The sequence below is a fragment of the Arachis duranensis genome, chromosome 2 (genome assembly GCF_000817695.3).
Source record: "Arachis duranensis cultivar V14167 chromosome 2, aradu.V14167.gnm2.J7QH, whole genome shotgun sequence".
Taxonomy (NCBI): Eukaryota; Viridiplantae; Streptophyta; class Magnoliopsida; order Fabales; family Fabaceae; genus Arachis; species Arachis duranensis.
Genome location: NC_029773.3, coordinates 7,914,327 through 7,936,201, shown reverse-complemented (window position 1 = coordinate 7,936,201; position 21,875 = coordinate 7,914,327). Strand labels below are relative to the sequence as shown.

The following is a 21,875-nucleotide window of genomic DNA, read 5'->3' as shown; positions in this document are numbered from 1 at the left end:
AAAAAAATATTTAAAATTTATTATTTTGTATTAAGAGTATTATTAAAAATATATTATTATTTTTTCTTAAAATAACATTTTCTTTTCTTTCGTTCAAATACTATGACAACAAATTTTTTTGTGTAATTGCTTCTACTCAATAAATATTATATTCATTTATTTTTATATTGTATGTAAAATAAATAATTAATGTTTAAAAAAGTTAATAAAGAAAAGAAGTATTTTTTTTTTACCAATTCTTAGGTGAATATAAAGAGATTATGTCATTTGAACTATAATTCATTGGCAAAGAAAGAAATACTCTTAATTATATATTAAATAGAATAATTATCTATTAGGCTCATTTTTATACAAATAAAAATTTTTCTTAGTTTTATATCTGTAATATTTTATACCAATTAGCTTCAGAATTTAATTATTTTTTGAATAAATTAATAAAAAAATGATACAAATAATTATTTAAATATAATTATATTTTAATTTTTCATTCTATTACGTACACGGTACACGTTGAGGTTAGTTTGAAATAAAAGATAATGGACTTGTTGTAACTGCCATGCATATTGTGCTTTGACTGCGTCGTCATCTGAGAATCATGCGCCTTCATGGAAACCGGGGTTCTTCTACAGAATCCGTTTTACGTTTGGAGTTAGCTAACCAGCAGTGGCGACAGACATGCGTCTTCCTTTTCTATGGCAGCAATTTTTCGGACTTTGATGGTCATTTATGATAGAAGTGGGATATGGTGGGTTCAAGAGCGTCAAAATCTATAACTAGCTAAAACGATAGTGGAAGTACCTGCCATCAAACAAAACAGTGAAAATATTTGAAGACATCACATCGACAATAACAGAGTAACAGAGGAATTAGTCTTTTCGTTAGTGCTGGTTTGTTTGTTCAGCCCATGACAAAAAAAAAATAATAACAATAATAAATAAATTAAATTTACCTGATAACTTTTGATAGTAGGTTAACTTTTAAGGAGTGCTGCACTCCCTACTTTATCTGGAGTGCACTAGCTTTTGCCGGCTTTTTCATATATTACACTATTAATTAATATAAGTACTTATTATAACTATGACTTGAACAATATTAAAACAGATACAAATAAACACAAAGCAATAATAAAGTTTTAGTTTTAGTTAACATGTACACCAATGATACAAGTTAATATTATTAATTAAAAAATTTATTATAAAATATGTATAATAAAAAATATAATTAAAATTAGTGTATAAAAAATTTTAAAAATTTTAAATTTATAAAAAAAATGAGAAAAAACTGATGAAGAGACTAATTTGGTGCACGATATTCAATTTCATGGACTAAAATGAGTCATTAGATGCAAAGTAAGGGACCAATTTGGTGCACATGTAACGATGACATCGTGGATATGACACGTGGACAAATAACATTGCGACACGTGGCATAATCTGACACGTGGCAAAATAGCATTGTGACATATGGCATATCCATCCATGTCAGCTTGTCACGTGTCATTGACCGACACATCATCATATCGTTACACATGGCCAAACCATGAGATGACACATGTCACCAAAAATCCACGTCATCAAGCCACGTCAGCGCGCCGTTAACGAAAAACGGGACCACTATGATGCAATTTTTCCAATCAGGGACGTAATTGATGCAATTGAAATTTTAGAGACAATTTTAGTGCACAGCGTCAATTTCAGGAACCATTATCACCTTTAGTAATAATTTGTGTTATTATTGTTGGTTGCAAATCAGATGACAACATTCAACACCTTAACAAATCATCTTGTGGCTTATGAGTTATGACAATGGCTAATTATATGAACACATCATGTGTCACTTAATGATCCCTTGTCGTCGCCGTCAGTACCACCACAGGGTCACCATAGTCGAACCATAGTAAACAAGCTCAGTCTCTTTACCAAATGCTACCCTAATCTCAGAGAAGAAAATGGCAATGTTGGGTTTGTTGGGTTCGTTTCAACGCTCACGAGCCACCATGCTTTCTTCTTCCTCCCTCAAGCTACGCCTCTGCCTCACTAACACTTGCAGGTCTCTAAGTACCTCCGCACTTCCAACCAACGACTTTCACAGATTCCCTCCCAACTCTGATCATAACCGCCATGGTGTTGAACCCACATTCAGAGATTCCTCTCAACATTTCAATCCACAAACCCAAAATCACCATGGAAACCCTCATTCTATCAATAATTTCCCTCACCAGAACCAGAATCAGAACCCCTATCAACCTCACAATGCGACTCGTCAGTTTCCCGAGCAGGGTCGAAACCATACTCATAATCAGTGGAGTCAAAACTATCCTCAACAGAGACCAACACCACCACCCACATCCCAAAATCAGAACTTTCAGCCACCCCATTACCAAAATCAATGGAACAATCCGAACCAGGGTAACCCTAACCAATGGAACCCTAGGAATCAAGGCTATCCACAACCTCCCCAATTTCGAAACCCTAACCAGTTCAACCCACAAGGTTCTCTACCAGGGCAAGCTCACGTTCCCGTAGCTCCTCCTTCTCCTCCTCCTCCTCCTCCTCCTTCGCCAGCCCCTTCAATTGTTGATTTGAGACGTGTGTGCCAGGAGGGGAGGGTTAAGGAAGCAATTGAGTTGATGGAGAAAGGGGTGAAAGCCGATGCTTCTTGCTTTCATTTGCTCTTTGATTTTTGTGGCAAATCCAAGTCCCTTGAGGATGCCAAGAAGGCACACGATTACTTTCTGCAATCAACTTTCAGGAGTGATCTCAATTTGAACAACAAGGTCATTGAAATGTATGGGAAGTGCAAGAGCATGACTGATGCACGAAGGGTGTTTGATCATATGCCCAACAGGAATATGGATTCTTGGCACTTGATGTTGCGCGGTTATGCCAATAGCACAATGGGGGATGATGCCTTGCAGCTGTTTGATCAAATGAATGAGTCCGGTTTGGAAATTTCGTCGGAGACTTTCCTAGCTGTGTTATCAGCTTGTGCTAGTGCTGAGGCTGTGGAAGATGCTTTCCTTCATTTTGAGTCCATGGAAAGCAAGTATGGGATTAAACCTGGTTCGGAGCACTATATGGGGCTTTTGGATGTTCTTGGACAATCTGGATATCTCAAGGAAGCTGAGGAGTTCATCAAGGAGTTGCCATTCGAGCCTACAGTGACTGTTTGGGAGACTCTGAAGAACTATGCTCGATTTCATGGGGATGTTGATCTTGAAGACTATGCAGAAGAGATAGTGTTGAGTCTTGACCCATCAAAGGTTGTTGCCAATAAGATCCCCACGCCACCGCCAAGGAAGTACACTGCAATTAACATGCTTGATGGCAAGAATAGAATTATTGAGTACAAGAACCCGACGCTTTTCAAGGATGATGAGAAGCTGAAAGCTTTGAGTGCAATGAAGGATGCTGGGTATGTTCCTGATACAAGATATGTTCTTCATGACATTGATCAGGAAGCAAAGGAGCAAGCATTGTTGTACCACAGTGAACGTTTAGCGATTGCTTATGGCCTCATTAGTACTCCACCAAGAACACCTCTTAGGATCATCAAGAATCTTCGAGTGTGTGGTGATTGTCACAATGCCATCAAGATCATGTCTAGGATTGTAGGGAGGGAATTGATTGTTAGAGATAACAAAAGGTTTCACCATTTCAAGGATGGAAAATGCTCTTGTGGGGATTACTGGTGAAGGAAAGCATATAGACTCCAAATTCTACTAATTCTACTACAATGATATGAATATATCGTTATGCTATTTGGTGATCCCTTGTGTACAAAGAAAACAAATGGAGGCTTCAATAGTGATAGGGTTAGGATATTAAGTATGCACTATGCGGTATGCAGTGATTTAAAAATGTATTTTTGCTTCCTGTTTTAATATTCATCAAATTCATGTTGCTCTCTCTAAAAAAAATAATACTAATTGATCTTAATTATATTCTAACATTTCCTATTATACTTGATGTGCAAATACAAAATAGTTATCAAATCAACACAATTAACAGTAAACTAAGTAAACAGCATTGATATAATTAAATTGGAAATTACTTGACTGAGACCATCAATTCAATGTGAGTGTTTCCAACTCATAATTGTTGATGCAAAATCTCCACCATTCAAAACCATCACCTCATGAACTTTTCAATGGCCTCCAGCAGAAATCCCAACCAACAAATTTCTGTAACTCATGACTCAGCCTTTTGTCGTGAATCATCCATATACCTAATCAAATAAACATGCTATATTTATTTAGTTTAACTAAGTCCTGTAAAGAATAAAAATCTCATGAACAAACAAGACTAATGCTTTTATAGGCTTCTGAGTTTATTATGAATGGAAAATGACTATCAATCAACTGCTTAGTAATCAAATACTCCAAAAACTGCATATGAAAAGTACTTGTTTAAATGAAAAGTTGTCTTCAAATAAGCTATTTTGATTGCATATATGTTCCAATACCCACATCAAATGAGTAAACTAAATGATCCTTCAAAGATTGACAATTACACCTTAGTCTCCAAAAGATTGGTTTTGCTTGACTTTTTCACACAAAATGAAAGACCATTTTGCTAGCAAACTAATATTTCTAGGGCCAAATGCTAGATAATAATAAACCACTAATTTAGTACCCAAAAAATTATGACACTTACAATTTAGCTCTTAAAACCAAATAAATTAAATATACCTAGGATAAATCTAACAAAATACCCCAAAGTCAAAGCAGTAAATTGAACATTTTGGGACATTTCAATTGTTCATATTTGGAGGATTATGTTTGTATTTCTTTATTTAGAGGCTAAATTTGAGAGATTTCATCCACAATCCACATCAATTTTAAACTCAAACAATGACCGTCCATATATCACAAGATAATACAAAAAAATAACCAAAATCTTAGGAGTAACAGCTAAAATAGTTTAAAATGTAAAAGAAAAGAATGGTATTAAGAAGAGAAATTTATTATTTATAAGCGCCGAAAAGAAAGCCATTTTACATAATGTCTTACTCTGATAATTCACAGTACTCTAACTTATTTGAGGTCTTTATTAGAGTTAAGCAATAAGAGATTTTATCATACATTCATTTATAAAAGAAGGGTTAACCACTAAAAATATTTTTAAATTATTTAAATGCTAATAAAAATTTACCTGAATAAAAATGCCTTCAGATATAACATTCTGTAAATAAAAAATAAAAATAAATAAAAATATTAATGGGTTGGTAAATTATTAGATTAAAAAATATTTTTTAAATAAATAAAATAAAATAAAATATTTTTAAAAAATAATTCTAACATTATTTACTAAAATATATTTAAAAAAATAGAATATCAGATAGAGCTATCTCAATTCAAAAAAATCGAGTTAACTTTTTCTGATTTTGACATTTTTCAGGTGTTTCTTTTTTAATTTTACGCTAGAATCAGAAAAATTACCGTTCAATTTTATTTCGGATTGGACTCATCTCACCTAATTCTTGGGGCAATTTACGTTTTTAAATTGTTTCAACCCTAAATTTACGTAAATGCATTGCTTTAAAAATGATTATGCAATTACGTTGTTTTACTGTATTATATAAACCGCTACTGGCGCTACTGCCAGTAGCGGTTTATAATTGCACAGAAACCGTTAGAGCCAGCAGCGGAACAGCGGTCTATGTGCGTGGGAATGTTTGCGTAAACCGCTAGAGGCTATAGCGGTTTACGTTGAAAGTTTAAGTATATTTTATCTGTTATTAGGTTCATATAGTTGGTGTCTTACTTGACCTTAATACATATAAACCATTCAGTGCAAGCTTGTAGCCTAAGTCCCTTCATCAAACATTTTATGTTAATTATTAGTTAGTTGTATTTTTTAATTGTTCATTCAGTTACTAATTATTATTATTACTGTACTGTAATTATATTAAAATATTAATTTTTTTTCTTGATCAGTTCTAATTCTTATTTTGTTTTGATTATTTATTTTGGTTGATTTATTTTTTTTCTTTTATAATATATTGAATAATAAAATTTATTATAAAAAAATTAATGTTAACATAGTTTGACAAATTAATAATATTTAAAAATAATTAAAATTATTTTTAAACATATAATTACTAAAATGGACCTATTTAAAATATTATTTTGTCTTATTTTTATATAATTTAATTTTATTTGTACTTATCTAAATTGTTGTCAACGGTTTCATATAAGTGTAACTCCTCTTGTTAGTATGAGTCTCCAGCACGATAACAATTAAGAAGGAGAAAATGTGAAGTATACAAAATGAGGAGACCGAAGATCATAACAATAAGGTTTTGGGTGCTAACGACCATGCTAATAATAAAGTTTTAGATCCAATCACTGCTCTTATTATATAAGAGCTTGTCATACACACGATTCCTGCACCATAAAATTTCATAAAAAATTATATCCATTTGAATAATTAATTATTTATAGCTTTTTAAGATAAAATTTAATTAAAATTAAATCTCTTCATATCTAATTAATGACTGCTTCAATTATTCTTTTATAATTTTTTAATAAAATAAGTCACTTTCTTTCGTTTTCTTATTTTAATTTTTATTTGGTATGAAAACTCAACACAATAAAATAAAATTTATTTTATAAAAATATCATACAAGATTCAAATGTATTTTTTTTCACATCCGTTTATAAAACTAAAAAAACAAAAAAGAAAAGGAAGAAATTGTAACAATAACATACATGAATTGGATTAAATTTGATTTGTATTATTATTACTGAACGTAAACCGCTATAGCCACCAGCGGTTTACGCACGCATTTCAACAAACATAAACCGTTGCTGGCAGCAGCGGTTTATGAAGATCCATAAATAAACAGAATCTGCTGCTGGCTCTAACGGTTTCTGTGCAATTATAAACCGCTACTGCTAGTAGCGGTTTATATAATATAGTGAAACAACGTAATTGCGTAACCATTTTTAAAACAATGCATTTGCGTAAATTTGAGATTGAAACAATTTAAAAACGTAAATTGCCCTAATTCTTGTGTATTCTAATTATTATAAAATTTCTCTCATTTGATACATGTAACCCATCAAATTTTTTCTTCTACTTTTATACTTCAACTTGTATCTTCGTTATTTTGTTTTTGTTTTATTTTTGTTTTATTTTTGTTGTGAGTGAATCAAAATGCATCAAATAGAATTCTAGTTAATTCATTAACATGATAAAATTTTAAAAGATTAAATTACAAGTTCATTCTATTACAACTTAAATTGGAGTTCGTCCATTCTGAGTTTGTCCAAAATTAGAATAGGTTTACCTGATTTTTGTATTTTCATTTTTCGAGTTAATTTATTTTTGTCGCATTTTTAAATTATTTAAAAATAAATTATTTAAAAATATTTTTATTGATAATGTATTTTTATCAGCGTTTCAATCATTTAGAGGTGTTTTTGGTGGTTAATCCGGTGAAAGAAATGTTTTTGGTGGTTAATACTTTATATAGTCTTTAAACATTATAAATGAAAATAAATGGATATAGTTGTCTTGGAGCATGCAAGTATTTCATATAGCCATCGTTGCTTCTTGTAGAGGTGAGTGCTTTGTTGATTTGGTTTGAGTTTACGGTAAAATTAGAATTAAATCGATCAAAATATAATTGGTTTGGTTTGGTTCGGATTTGTATTTGCATTTTTTTGTATATGTATCCGAACTAAACCAAACCGATTAAGAACAGATTGGTTCGATTCGGATAATTGGATACTCAATAACTTTGAAATTTAAAAAAAAAACTAAATTTTTATCTTAAAAATTCGAGTTCACAGGTTGATTCGGGTTCCACACCCCCAAAATCAATATCCGAACCAATCACTAACAAAAACCATCGGTTTGATTCGAGTTGGACCTAATTACCCGTTGATTTCAGAACCAATTTAATTTATTTGATTCGAATTCGGTTCGATTCAGATACCCGCTATTCATGTTCACTCCTTATTTTTTTCATAGATACAGTTATTTCCACATAAGCTTCGAGTTTGTCATTGGTTTTTATTGAAAGTTCTGTGTTGCTTGCCCCTTAAGGGAGGAGATCATTTCAAGAGCCAAGGTTAGGGGGAGCTGGGTTTCCAATGATTTAGAATTTTATTTATTTATTTATTTTCTTAAACCAGCCGGATTGTTACTGGTTTAACCGATTTATCAATTTCTTCGTATTTATTGATTTTTAAATAAATCTCAGTTTACATGGCATATCTCCCTCTCTCTATCTCAAAGATCTCAGATTCAAATCCTATCGATCTTGGGATCGATCAACTACAATACAATTCAGAGCAATGCCCTAAACCTTAGCTAGCCGGGTTTGCTTAATAAATTTATCGGTACCAAAATAACAAGCTAATTAAGAACTGTTAGAATGATCGAAATCTTTTTTTTTTTGTTTTAATCATAAAAACATACTCACTCATACACACTAATCTAACTACCACAACTAGAATTTAAATCTGGTTTGGCTTAGTTTGAGGCAAACACCTTTGCCATAATAATCATAATCACATGTCTCAGCCATGAAATCTTGTTTGAATCATTTAAAACGCTTGGTTTACAAAATTTTGGGTCAATTTTAATAAGGTTTAATTAGAAACAGAAATATTTTTTTAGTCTTTTTATTAAAATACTGTTGGATACAATAAATACGTATGTCAAATGAGTGTCGATGAATATTATGTTCGAAATATATAAGTGTTATGTCCAAAATGTGTTAAACACAGAGATACAATAACTCAACAAAGTTTTCAAGCTTCATAGGTAACATTAATTTTAGACAACCAAATATTTTATATAATTAAATCACAATAAGTATTTTTTTTTTAAATTCATTTTCTTTTTTTCTTTTTTTTCCACCTCTTCATCATTCTTCTTTTTTTAATTGATTGTTTCTCCTCCTTTATTTAAATAAAAGGTTAAAAAGTTTTTGAATAATAATATTAATATAATATAAAATATAAGTTAGTTAAATATAAAACTAAGATAAGAAATTAGGCAACAAGAATAATTGATAATTCACTAAATAAAACTATAGAAATTGGACAAAAATGCAAAAAGAAAAATATTCAAATAAACTAAAAATTTTAAATAAAATTTAATAACAATTGAATTGTTTATTCATAGAAACAAAATCTTAAATAATTAAAAATTTTAAAATGATATGGTTATCGTGAGAAAATTACTTAAATTTATTCCTTCATTAAATTTAAATTTGAAACTACAATGGATTCTTTTAAACTTTTAAAAAGTAAAAACTGAAAATTTGTACTTTTTTATTATTCATTCTCGTTAGTGCGGAAAAATAAACAACAAACTAAGATATGAAGTTCTGTCTTGCATAATAAGAACATTTGATAATCTCACTAAGTAAAACTATAAAAATTCGAAGAAGAACAAAAGAAAATGTATTCGATTAAGAATAATGGTATGGTGCTGAAAGTAATTCTTTTCCGTACATACTGAAATGAAGTGGCATGAAACAACGGTCAACGCGTGACTCACCTATAATCACAATAGGGAACAACAACTGATACAAAATAGATGAGTGTCAATTATTCGTGGTGTCTGGACTACAAAATATTCTTTTGAACATAATTACTATAATAGCATTTCATGGCCCAATTTGAATTTTATGTTCAAAAGAGTATTTTTTAGTCCAGACACCAAAAAAGGAATAAACAATAACAATATAAATCATTACTATAATAGTATTTCATGGCCCAATTTGAATTTTATGTTCAAAAGAATATTTTTTGGTCTAGACTCCAAAAAAGGAAAAAAAGAAATTATCTCCTTTTAACAATTAATTAATCTTTCAATTATGTATTAATTAATCCTACAAACATCACTAATTATTTTTTTTAAATTGACAGATGATTGACACCCATCTGCTGTGTATTAGTTGTTGTTCTCGATTGTGACTATAGGTGAACCACGCGTTGACAATTCTTTCATGCCACTTAGGGGTGTTCATGGGTCAGGTATGTGACTCAGACCCGACCCGAAATATATATCGGGTCTATTTGTTAGACCCAAATCCGACACTAAATTCGATGAAACTTACACACTTTCGAACCACGATTATATCGGGTAAAAATCGGACCGTTAACATTACCTTCTTGTAAGCTAACACGTGAAAATATTCAAATTTTCAAGACTCCAACCATTATTTGACATCGTAAAATTCATTTAGAAAAATATAACAAGAACCAACCCTTCCCTAAAATTAAAGTATAACCACAATCAATACTAATATTATCTAATAACACCAAATATTTAAATCAATACAAATAACACAATATTATACATTAGTCTAAAGTCTTATGCATTTTAAATATAAAACATTAATAGTCTTATAATGACTAATAACACAAAATATTAAGGTTACTTAAATTTCACATAAGAATATCCATCATCCATCACTAATATCACAAAATATTAATTGTGTATGATGACCGGAACACCGGGTCGAATTCGGGTGACCCGAGCTATAGCTCAGATCTGACCCGAAATAATGACCGGGTTTATTTTTGAGACTCTTACCTGACCCTAGACCCGGTGAAATCACACCAAATTACCCCCTAAAAAATTCAGAGCCGGGTCGGGCCATAAACACCCCTAATGCCACTTCATTTCATCATGTACTGAAAAAAATTACTTTCAGCACCGTAACATTACCCTTCGATCAAACCAAATTCTAAACAAAACTTAATAACAAGTGAATTATTTATTAAAATAAAAAAAATTTAAAGAACTATAAAGTCTAAACCACTTTTGCTGCCTAATTAAAAGAAAAAGTTTAGAAAAGTCATCTACATCATAGACCAATTCAAGCTAAAATTGAAACTATCTTAAAAGCTCTAATCAACACTATTTTTTTCTTTCGATTTAAACTGTAACCAGAGAATATATTAAGATAGGGAAAATGTATTTCTATCATGGACATTATCTTTTTCTTTCATATTTATTTTAAAAAAAAAATTGAAAATCTGAATAACAATTTCTTTTTGGGTATTTTTAAATAACAAATTTAAGTATCCAATGTTGTACTAATGAGTATTCGTATAGGCAGCAATCCAGGGTGGTTTTTTGGCCAAACAAGTAACAAGAGAAACATAACTGTGTGGTCCCCACACCATGTACCATTCCCAATGTACCCTTTTAACGGCTACTTCTAAGTTCTAAGTTCATCTCAGTATCTCATCACCCAAACCCCCCACTATATAAATAACCTCAGCACACTGCTAAAACCAGTTAGTTGTGTACCATTATATCACATCAATAATAAGTAAAAATCCTCAGCATATTTGTGTTATATTTTGTTGTTTGAAACAATGGCTGGTTGTTTGAGAGCTTCCTCAGCTACTTTGTATTTTGGTCCTTTTTGTTGTGTTTGGAATATCTTATGCTGGTAAAGGATATCTTGGTTGGGGTCAAGGTTGATGCATGGAAGGTTCCATCTTCACCATCTGATTCCCTCAACAAATGGGCTGAGAGAGCTAGCTTTCAAGTCGGAGACCGTCTTGGTAATTCCCTTCTTTTTTATTTTATCATAATTTCAAAATCTAAGTTTCTTTCCAAGATTATTTGTGACCAATTATAGAAATTGGTGTATTATAAACTTTGATGATGAAAAAGTATGGCAAAGCAGCAAGGATGACACGAAATTCTCTCTCTTCAAGGCAGCTCCATTTTATTCAGTTATACTGCAAAACAAAATCAAAGTGTAAAAAAGCATATGGAAAAATTCAAAGATGAAATAAGAATTTAATTTTCTCATAAATCTTCAATTACAGTAAGCCAGTCACAAAACTATGGGTGGGTTTGGTAAAGTTTAGTAGAGAAGTGTTGAAGTGTTTGCAATTTTTAAAAACATAAACACTTCATTTTGTGGTTGATAAATCAAAATGATCATATATTTGTACTTTTAGCTTTTGAAAACTCCTATAAAGATACTTTTCAAAACTAACTGGTGTTTTTTAAAATTAAAAAAATAATATAACCTTATATATTAACAAGTGTTTAGATTTATTCTTTTGTTATTATATTTATGTTTATTAAAGTCATTTTAAATTTTACAAAACAAATTTTACCAAAACACAGTTGTTGTAGTTTGTACTTATTTTTAAAGGCTCTTTTATTCGATTTAGCAAATATAACTGCTACAAAAGCCATTACTTTTGAAAAACTTAAGGTTTACCAAACCACCCCAAGTGAATTTTTTTGAGAACATAAAGAATTTAACATCGCAAATAAATGAATAATTACACATTGTATACTCAAACCTTAACACCAAGCATATGCTAAGGTTTCAAAGATAACAAGTTATAAATATGATAAAGTACACCAACCTCCCTTGAATTTTAGGTGAAATTACACATAGCACCCCATAAATTATATGTTGACAATGACAACCCCAGTGAGAGGTATGTGTAAAGACTTTTAGAAGAGTTCTGTAAAGACTTTTAGAGAAATAAAGAGGTATGTGTAATGTTCTTTAGCTAGCGTATGGAAGAAAGACCGAAACTAGACAAAGACCGAAGAAATAAATCTCACTATTGTATTTAGTATAAACTGAAAAACAGATATTGAAATAAAAATAAAATTCTAATTTAATTTGCACAAAAGATAAAGTTGGAATTAATTAATTAAAATGAAGGTATTTTAGATATAAAATATTATTAAAATTTCAGTCTCTATCTTAAAAAATTTTAGTTCTCTATGTCCCTACCTTTCTGAGATACCGAAATATTGAAATTTTTGAGACAGTCTCTGACATTTTAGTACCAGTCTCTGAATCTCTGTCCCAGACTCCCAGTACCTCAAAACAAACGTTACCTTAACATTAGAGGCTCAGAGGAGGTTAATGTAATTTTACCAATCACCCAAATCAACAAAGCTTAAACATTTATACAAGTTATAAAGTTAGCAAGGCTAGAGTTGTCTATTGCATGTTAGAGCAATTCTTAATTGGATATAACTAGAAACTTCTCCAGAATCCGCATACTTCAGTTCTGAGTTGAGATTCTTCAATTTGAGCATAAGATGAATCTTAGTTCTGGAAATGAGCAAGTCAACTGGATTGACTTAGAATAAAAAAAAGCAGCTCAAAATGATCATCACTCGTCATCATCTGAAATGTCAATTACTATTGGTTCCTCAGTTTTTCCATTGTTATGACCAAAAACCTCAAGCGGTTCCTTCTTCACGTGCACCTCAGCATAAACTTGAACAGGGTGTTCTTCAGAAGATGGATGCTTTCTCTTCTGACCAGCCTGCTCCTGATAGTTGCTCATCGTTGGTACCTCCCCAATGCTCATGTTAGCCATTTCTTTTCTTTGTACTGCATAAAATAACCATTCTATTCAAAATGAAATACATCCAACCATTTGAGAATTACTCCATTCAGTTCTAGTAATTGTAAGCTTGTGTCATCAAACCCCAACTTAAGCAAATTCACTTTGAAGTATTTAATATTTTACTTTGTATTCAATTTGCCCCAAATTAAATAATTAATCCCAGTGGGGTTAATTTTCTAAAAAAGAAAAACTCATTTTTGTGTATTCACTTGAAACTCATTATGTTATCATCATAGCATAAAATGTGGCTCCCACTACTCACTTCAGATTCATTACCTCAACACATCGGATCATAGGATGGACTGTGATCCCCATTTTAACTGGCCACACACTGTATCATCCTATGATGATGAGGTGATGAGTCCCAAGTACATAAAAAATGCACCGCACAAATATGTCTCTTCTCTATAGTTGGGGACTATTATGCTAGAGGCTTACACTTTCATGCATTAAAGTTCAGAGTTTGATAACTTATAATTACTTACCTGAAGTGAGGTCACGTAAGGAGCGGTCAACAGAAGCCTGATCATCCAAGAAAGAAGAAGGAAGTGGTAGAGCTTCGCAAACAAAAACACAGTCAACTCATATTAATTCTAAGATCAGATAACTTAAACACATTGCACAACCATGCTAATGTAAATTTGAACTCAAGAAAAAATTAAAATTGTGTAGTACCTTGACCTACATCCGCAAAGGGTTCCAGTTTGCGTTGGTAAACTTTTAACCTGTCCTGTGAGAGTTGGAGACAAAAGCAACAACATTAACGATTAACTAACATAATTTTGATTTCTGTAGTTTTCGATTGGTTAAAATAGTGACATTAAGCGAGAAATGGAACTTACAAGTTCAGATTTGAGGGGATGATAATCTGGATTAGTCCCTTTGCATCTCAACTTCACTACACAGAAACAAAACAACAAAAAGCCCTAAGCATGTGTGTGAATTGGGAATTTGGAAGAAGAAATGAAGAAAGAGATGCAAGTACATGAGAAAAGGGTGGAAGTGATGTTGGCAAGGGTTAAGAGGGAGTGAGCGCGTTGAAGAGGAGGCATTTTAGAGAGGATGAAAGGGTTTGAGAGAGAGAGAATATTCGGCAGCTCTGCTTCCAGATTCTCCAGGCTGGCTACCATGCGCCTCAGTGGATCGCTCATCTCTTTCGGTACGCCCTCACCCACACTCTCGCTTCCCCTCGCCATTTTCTGTCTCTCTCTCAGTCTCAGGGGAAGTAGAAATTTTGGTGTCTAGTGAGTGGATCTGAACAAAAAAAAATGGATGGTGTGTAGCATTGCTTTTTCTTCTATTTAATTTTAGTTTCATTTATAGTTTTATTTATAGAATTAAAGGTAAAAAATTATATTTTATTTTTTTACGTGTTAAAAAAATAGAAAGGATCTATTTCCAAAAATATCACTATAGAATTAAAATTTATCCATTATATTTAGAAAAAATGACAAATAAGTCTTTGATATTTTGGCCTACAAATATTTAAATTTTTGACTATTTAAAGATACGTTTAAATTTTTTATTTTTTTAAAATCTGAATATATTTAATTGTTAAGTCTAATTTTTTTCATTTTAAAAATTTTTTTAAGTATACATCTGTATATCAACCAAACACAATAAAAGATATTTAATTTTTTTATTGGGTCTGCCAGATTCATATAAAAAAAGAGAGATCAATATGTCCAAATTTTAAAAAAAATTTAAATTGTTAGAACTCATTTATTCTTTTCTTTTATATTTAACTAGTTTAGCTTTTATATACTCCAAAAAAACAATATTAAAATTACTAAATCAAAAAAGTTTAAAAAAGATGTCAGATTTAATTTTTAATATATTTATTGTGCATTTAGTTAAATAAAATGTTTAAAAGTTTTTACGGATAATAATATTAATATGTGACCGAAAATATACTTATAGTTAAATGTAAAATTAAGATAAGAAATTAGGCAACAACAAAAATTGATAATTCACTAAATAAAACTATAGTAATTGGACAAAAATACAAAAAGATAAAATGTATTTAATTAAATCAAAAAATTTAAACAAAATTTAATAACAATTGAATTGTTTATTCAAATAGAAACAAAACTTTAAATAACTAAAAATACTAAAATGATATGGTTGTTGTGAGAACATTTTTTAAATTTATTTGTTCATTAAATTTAAACAAACTAAAATGAATTCTTTCAAATTTTAAAAAGTAAAAATTGAAAATTTGTATTATTTTTCTGTTATTCATTTTTATTAGTACTAGAAAATAAACAACAGTAAAATAAAATAAAAATTAAGATATGAAATTGTTTAACAAAAACATTTGATAATCTCACTAAGTAAAACTATAAAAATTTAAAGAAGAACAAAAGATGTATTCAATATTTTAATTAAAGAGTCATTAACATAAAGATATCTATAGTAATTAAAATTTAACACAAGTAATTGATTAAATAATATTATTTTTGTTAAAATTAGATCTGACAAATCGATTTGATTAAAAAATTGGTAAACCAAATTTTGAACCAATCTAAATTAATATTTTTTATAAAAAAATATTAAAATACTCCTATTGTAAAAAATAACTAAAATACTTCTCTATATATATGTGTGTGTGTTTTACTTCGGTATGATGATAAATTCATATGTACCAATACGTTAAAAATATGGACAAATAACAACATGACATGTAAAATTTAGGGCAAATGACACAATTAAACTAAATGGAGAATAAAATTACCTAATTCTACCAAATCAAAAAATGTTACTTGGATCACTCATAATCACTTTTCTATTAAATTCAAACGAGTTCAATTCGAATTATGCATGGATGTAAACCTTACGTAGTTCGAATCAGCTTTATTCGAATTAGGCATGGATATGGTGTTAAGGTAGTTCAAACCAAAGCGATTCGAATTATACATGCAAGGACAGCCTAATAATACCCTAATATTTTTTAAGTCATTTTTTTAAATTATTTTGCATGGTATAAAATATTTTTTGTGGATAAAATATTTTTTTAAATTACTATGCATAAAATAAAATATTTTCTTAAGAGTATTATAAAATTTTGTAATGTATCAGTGACTTAAGTAAGCTGATTGCTTAACTCGAAAGAGCATCGATCTAAATCAAAGATTTCACTTTTAGGATTCGCCTGGTCAAACAAAAAAAACTAATTATTGTAATTTGAAAGATAGTTTATTTCCTTTGCTTTTTTTTCACTCTAAAGTTACTTATCAATTTATTTTAGTACATCTCCACCCCATCTCCAATATCTGAACTAATGCATCAAACTATGGTCACTTTTTGAATGATTATGCACGTCCAACCAAAGAAGATTTAACAAGTGTGCATAGAGATTTTTTTAGACTTAATTAGTTTTTTTTATATATAAAAAAATAATTAGTTGTTTAAAAAAGATATGGCTCATTTAAACAAAGTCAACACAAAATATTAAAAATATAAACGTATTTTTTTGAGATGGATCTATACGTATAATGACTTTTAAATAAAACAATAATATTTAGGTTCATTTTTTTTAAGTCTTTTTTTTGTATTCATAACGATTTACCGGTTTAGAATCTAATTCTACCATTTAAAAAAGGCATATAAATATAAATGTATCAAAAATTTCAAAAGAAATAATCTGACATAACCAATTTATGAGCACTCCTAATTTAGCATGCACTCCTAATTTAGCATAATCAGATTACAACATCTGAATTAAAATTGTTGTAGTTCCTACTAATTATCCAGGTTAGTTCATATTAAAATCTCCAATAAGGCCAGGGTGTTGCAAATATAAAGCAACTTGAATTGGTAATATGCGAATTGATTTATAATATGTGAGAATTATATATATACACCATTTCTACTTCTACATAGCTTGAATCACCCCAAACCAAAAAATAAAATAAAATTATAGGCAAGACAAGACAATATTATTAAAGTAATACATTCACTGGGAGTTTTCTTGTGAATCTCCACTTTTGTGAGGGTTGCGGTATGATTCTTCAATTTGCTTGGCATTCGTAATGTAGTTGTGAGCTAAATCTTTGATATTAGGGACATTATAGTTTTGTGCTACATAAATTCCAAGAGCAGCTCCCATCATCATTGTGAAACTGAACCTTATTATGCCCATCACCAAATTGAGATAAGCTTGACCTGATAGTTTTAAGTATATTGTTTATATACTTAAAATATTTTGGTAGTTGGTTAAGGGGTTACCCCTTCTCCAAGACAAAGAACTTGAGTATTGCCCAAGTTGGAACTAAACTTCTTTAATAAGGTTAAGGGGTCAACTACACTTTTTAAATTCAGTAAGCAATGAACTGTTTCTACATAGGAACTAAACTTTTTTAATAAGGTTAATGGGCCCAATAAAATGTATTTACAAAATTTAACAAAAATAATAAAATTCTTTGGGTCATATTTGGCCCGATATATATTTGGTCATTAACTTTTAGTAGAGCATATTTTGGACCGTATGGTTATGAAGTGGAGAAAAAGTGTGCAATGATTCATGGCCTTCTTGCTAATTAACTTTTGAGCATATATCCATTTTGGTTCTCAAAAACATTTCGGACTAGATATTTTAGTCCTAACTAAAATTAATTATTTGATTGGTTCTTAACAATTAATTCTGTGAGACACTTAGATTCTTTGCTCTGTCAACTATAACGGAGGACAAAATGATCCCTGAGAACTCTAACAGAAGACAAAATAGTCTCTGACAACCTCTGTGCAGAAACAACACTATTCTCTCCCAATTTTCATCATATCTCGCATAACTCTAACAGTCTAACATTGCAACTTCAAGCTACATGTGCACATTCTGCAACTTCAATATTCACAAGAATAAAAATTCTCATCTTGTTTTCAACTAATTCATACTCAAGAAACTAATGACTATATCTCTCAAGTACTTATCGTTTTCGATAGATCCCATAAATCTAAACAGCAAGTCCGATTTATTAAGACCCGTTGTTGTCGTCGCCATCTCCCTCCTCCTCTGACCTATTATTTTCATGGCCACATTATCCACCACTCTCATCGCTTCTTTCATCTTCTTCTCCGAATTAATGTTCAGTAATCGCTTTAGTTTTTATATGAATGGTGACGGTGATATTGCTTGCTATACTAATAACTTGGATGCAAGGTTGAAACTGTCTACCAGTTTGGACCTGGGAAAAGAAAGAATGAAGCACTTGGGCTCCATTCTAAATAAGAATTTACATATGATATCGAAGGACAATCTTCTCGTGATGTCCTAGTATCCAACAATCTATTTTGTTTGGCAGATAATGGAGAAAGACGTGCTCTTAGAATAGTTGTAGAACTTGATCATGAGGATGTGGTGGACATTGTCGGGGTTAGAAGTGATGCTGTTATTGAGGATGTGGAGGTGCATACTTTTGGTGGACGAAGTGGGGAGAAGGTGGGTATACTAATCACAGATATTTGAAAAGTGTGTTGACGGAGGATAATTGTCGGTAAAGAATTTCTCAATAAAATCGGCAAGTATAGTTTTAAACTGACAAACAATCTTCAGTCAACGTTTAATTTTTTTGCCACAATGCAAACTAATAAAAAAATAACCGAAGTATTTAAATCTCGGGTCGTCTCTCAAAGGAATTGTAGGGAAGTGTACTTATTATTGGTTGTGAAAAAGTATTTTTGGGGTTTTTGAATAATGAATAAGGAATGCAAATAACAAGAAAATAAACTAACAACTGAGAAAAGTCCTAGCAAGGGACTATTTTATCCTCTATTAGAGTTATCAGGGACAATTTTGTCTTCCGTTAGAGTTGATGGAGCAAAGGACCTAAGTGTCTGACGTAGTTAATTATTAGGGACCAATCGAATAATTAATTAGTGGCTAAAGTGTCTGGTCTGAAATTTTTTGAGGACCAAAATGGGTATATACTCTTAACTTTTTTATTTCATACATACATGTATCAAGTAAATGGTCAAATTAGTCTTTAAAGATCACTCACTCTTTAAATTGGTTCCCAAAAAATGTTTTTAATTAAATTCGTTTTTTAAAGATTTTAAATTAGTCATGTTAGTCCTTCCGTCACTTTCATTGCTAACAGTGTCAAAGTTTGTTGATGTGGTATGTTAAGTAACATCACAACACACACTAGTAGTCTTAATTGACTATTAACATAATAAATTTATAAAATTAGATCAAATCAACCTCAAATTGAGAGATTCTAATACCTCAAGTTTTTCTCTCAATTAAATTTTAATTTGATTTAATTTTATAAATTTATTATGTTAATAGTTAATTAGGACTTCTAGGAGTGTGTTGTGGTGTCACTTAATGTGCCACATTAGCAAATTTTGACACTATTAACAAAAAAATTGACTGAAAGACTAACATAACTAATTTAAAATCTTTAAAAGACAAATTTGATTAAAAAAATCTTTCGGAGACCAATTTAAAAAATAAATAAACTTTTAGGAACTAATGAACCATTCACTCTACACATACAGATACACATGTACCCCGAAACTTACTACAACACAAGAAAATGATGTGTTTGTAAGTTTCTGAATAATTCAATTGCAGTTCTAGCTGTTTGGAGAGTCAAAGAGAAGCAATTTGCTTCAACGGATACAGATTGCAAGCATGCAATAAATAATAAATCTGTTATTTATGTTCATATTTTTCATATTGTTTGACTTGCAGCCAACTAGAGAGTGTGTGACAAAAACCTTATCAAGATTCAGGGGCAACTGAGTTTTCTTGCAAGTGATTTTTGAAGTATTTCCAATCAAATTGCTGCTCTATCTTGCAGGATTAGAATTGCTGTTGGAGCCTAGTTAGCATGCTCAATCTTTTTTGGCGCTTCTAGATATATATACACTGGAACAGAAGATGCTCATGTGACCAAAAAATCAACTTGAAATTTCTTGTATCAAGCAATATCTTGTTTTTCACTTTCATTTAGGCTTAGGCACCTAGCTTTGTAGAAATGGAAAACTTTCCCTTGAACTGAAGATCTTGATGTGTCAAAATAAACAATGAAGTTGCCACAACAACAGCAATGGTTCCTCCACTTGCACCTACATTTAAAAGTGTATTAATTGGACTATTTCAACTGTTGAAATATTTTTTTACTATAATTACAAAGTGAAAAATTCACGTGTAGTTGTTTTTATGTGAAGTTGATAACTAAAATCTATTAGATAATAATTTAGTCAAATTTGTCAAATTATTTAATGATTCCAACTAACAACTTCACATGAAGACAACTATACATAAATTTTTACCTAATTACAATCATTAATCTAAAGTAATATGTATACATACCATATGAAATTTCAGGCTAATTTTGTTAATATTCGGTGAAAGTTGATGTAATGTATGATTATGATATGGCGGTGTGTTTTACCTAATATATTGAAGGAAGTCTTTAATTAAAGAAATTGCTTCCAGCGATTTGTATAGAGCAGCAAAGAGAAAAAAAAAAGCAAAAATTAATAGGAGCGATTTGATATATAATGGGACGATTTTTGAAAAAAAAAATTAAATATGAGCAGACATAAATATCGAGTTAATTCCCGGATTCATTTACATGCGTTATATATTTATTGGACCAATATAAAAAAAAAAAGTGAAAATATCATGCATGGATTATAGATAGACTAAAAGTTTACTTTATTCATTCTAAAATGCTTTTCACTTCGAAAATTTAATACATATATTTGGAGAAAATTGGGTCTGAATATAGTAAAATTTTAAAATAATAGATATTTTAAAGTATTTTTTGTTCAGGTTATTACCGATGAGAACCTTGGGAAGTAAATTTTGCTGTTGACATCCCCCTTGTTCCTTTGTCCCATTTCCAGTTTGACTCTTAGACCATTTTGAGCATTAAATTCATCTCAGTTTTTGTTTATAGTCTACTTTTTATAGCAAGTAATTCCACATCAACTTTTACGTCATAAACAATAAATAGGAACTCAAAACATCTCTCTCTTTTCCATTAGGAGGAACTAACTTTAGTCCCTATTGTAGTCTCACTTAATTAATTAATTAATTAAAATACTTGAAATTAATGTAATTAATTTTTTTCAATAATATAATTTAAATTTATTAAATTTAAAAATAATTCACTATTAAAAGATATTAATATTAAATAAATTCATATATAATAATAATACATAATATATAATTCGGGGTTACACTAATTTGTAAAATTACTTAATACAAAGAAAAACATAATTAAGTTTTATAGTTGACGACAAGCATTGTGAAATTGCCATATGTGTTCAATCAAGTCCTCTTTCAATTGTCTATGCTGCTGTCCATTTTGAAGTTGGGCATTTCTTTGGAGAAATTGATGGTATGGTGCGAAATCTTCTTTTCCCAGCTGAGGTTGTGATAAGCCATTTTCGACATCATCATACTCTAAGCCTTGAGCAAAATTTCCTGCATAAGTGTCTCTTTCAGCCTCAACAATCATATTATGCAATATAATACAAGCTCTCA

The 21,875-nt window shown here is 30.3% G+C and overlaps 2 protein-coding genes across 2 annotated transcripts; one reads left to right on the top strand and one right to left on the bottom strand.

The window, feature by feature from the left end:
- The first annotated feature begins 1,855 nt into the window (after positions 1–1,855).
- Positions 1,856–3,961, top strand: LOC107473311 (pentatricopeptide repeat-containing protein At2g15690, mitochondrial-like). Its single transcript, XM_016092859.3, has one exon. The coding sequence runs from the start codon at positions 1,949–1,951 to the stop codon at positions 3,692–3,694; it is 1,746 nt and encodes a 581-aa protein (XP_015948345.2). The 5' UTR covers positions 1,856–1,948; the 3' UTR covers positions 3,695–3,961.
- An 8,705-nt stretch (positions 3,962–12,666) lies between these two features.
- Positions 12,667–14,649, bottom strand: LOC107473310 (uncharacterized). The gene is made up of 5 exons (XM_016092858.3): positions 14,361–14,649; positions 14,218–14,273; positions 14,051–14,105; positions 13,861–13,932; positions 12,667–13,359 (listed from the first exon to the last, which is right to left on the bottom strand). The coding sequence occupies exons 1-5, from the start codon at positions 14,569–14,571 to the stop codon at positions 13,136–13,138; spliced, it is 618 nt and encodes a 205-aa protein (XP_015948344.1). The 5' UTR covers positions 14,572–14,649; the 3' UTR covers positions 12,667–13,135.
- Positions 14,650–21,875: the final 7,226 nt, after the last annotated feature.

Coding starts and splice junctions, on each gene's coding strand:
- LOC107473310 (XM_016092858.3), bottom strand. CDS start 14,571: ATGGCGAGGGGAAGCGAGAGTGTGGGTGAGGGCGTACCGAAAGAGATG. Junction 14,274..14,360: donor CACTTCCACCCTTTTCTCAT/GTACTTGCATCT, acceptor GTTTCTGTGTAG/TGAAGTTGAGATGCAAAGGG. Junction 13,360..13,860: donor CTTACGTGACCTCACTTCAG/GTAAGTAATTAT, acceptor TATTTTATGCAG/TACAAAGAAAAGAAATGGCT.
- LOC107473311 (XM_016092859.3), top strand. CDS start 1,949: ATGGCAATGTTGGGTTTGTTGGGTTCGTTTCAACGCTCACGAGCCACC.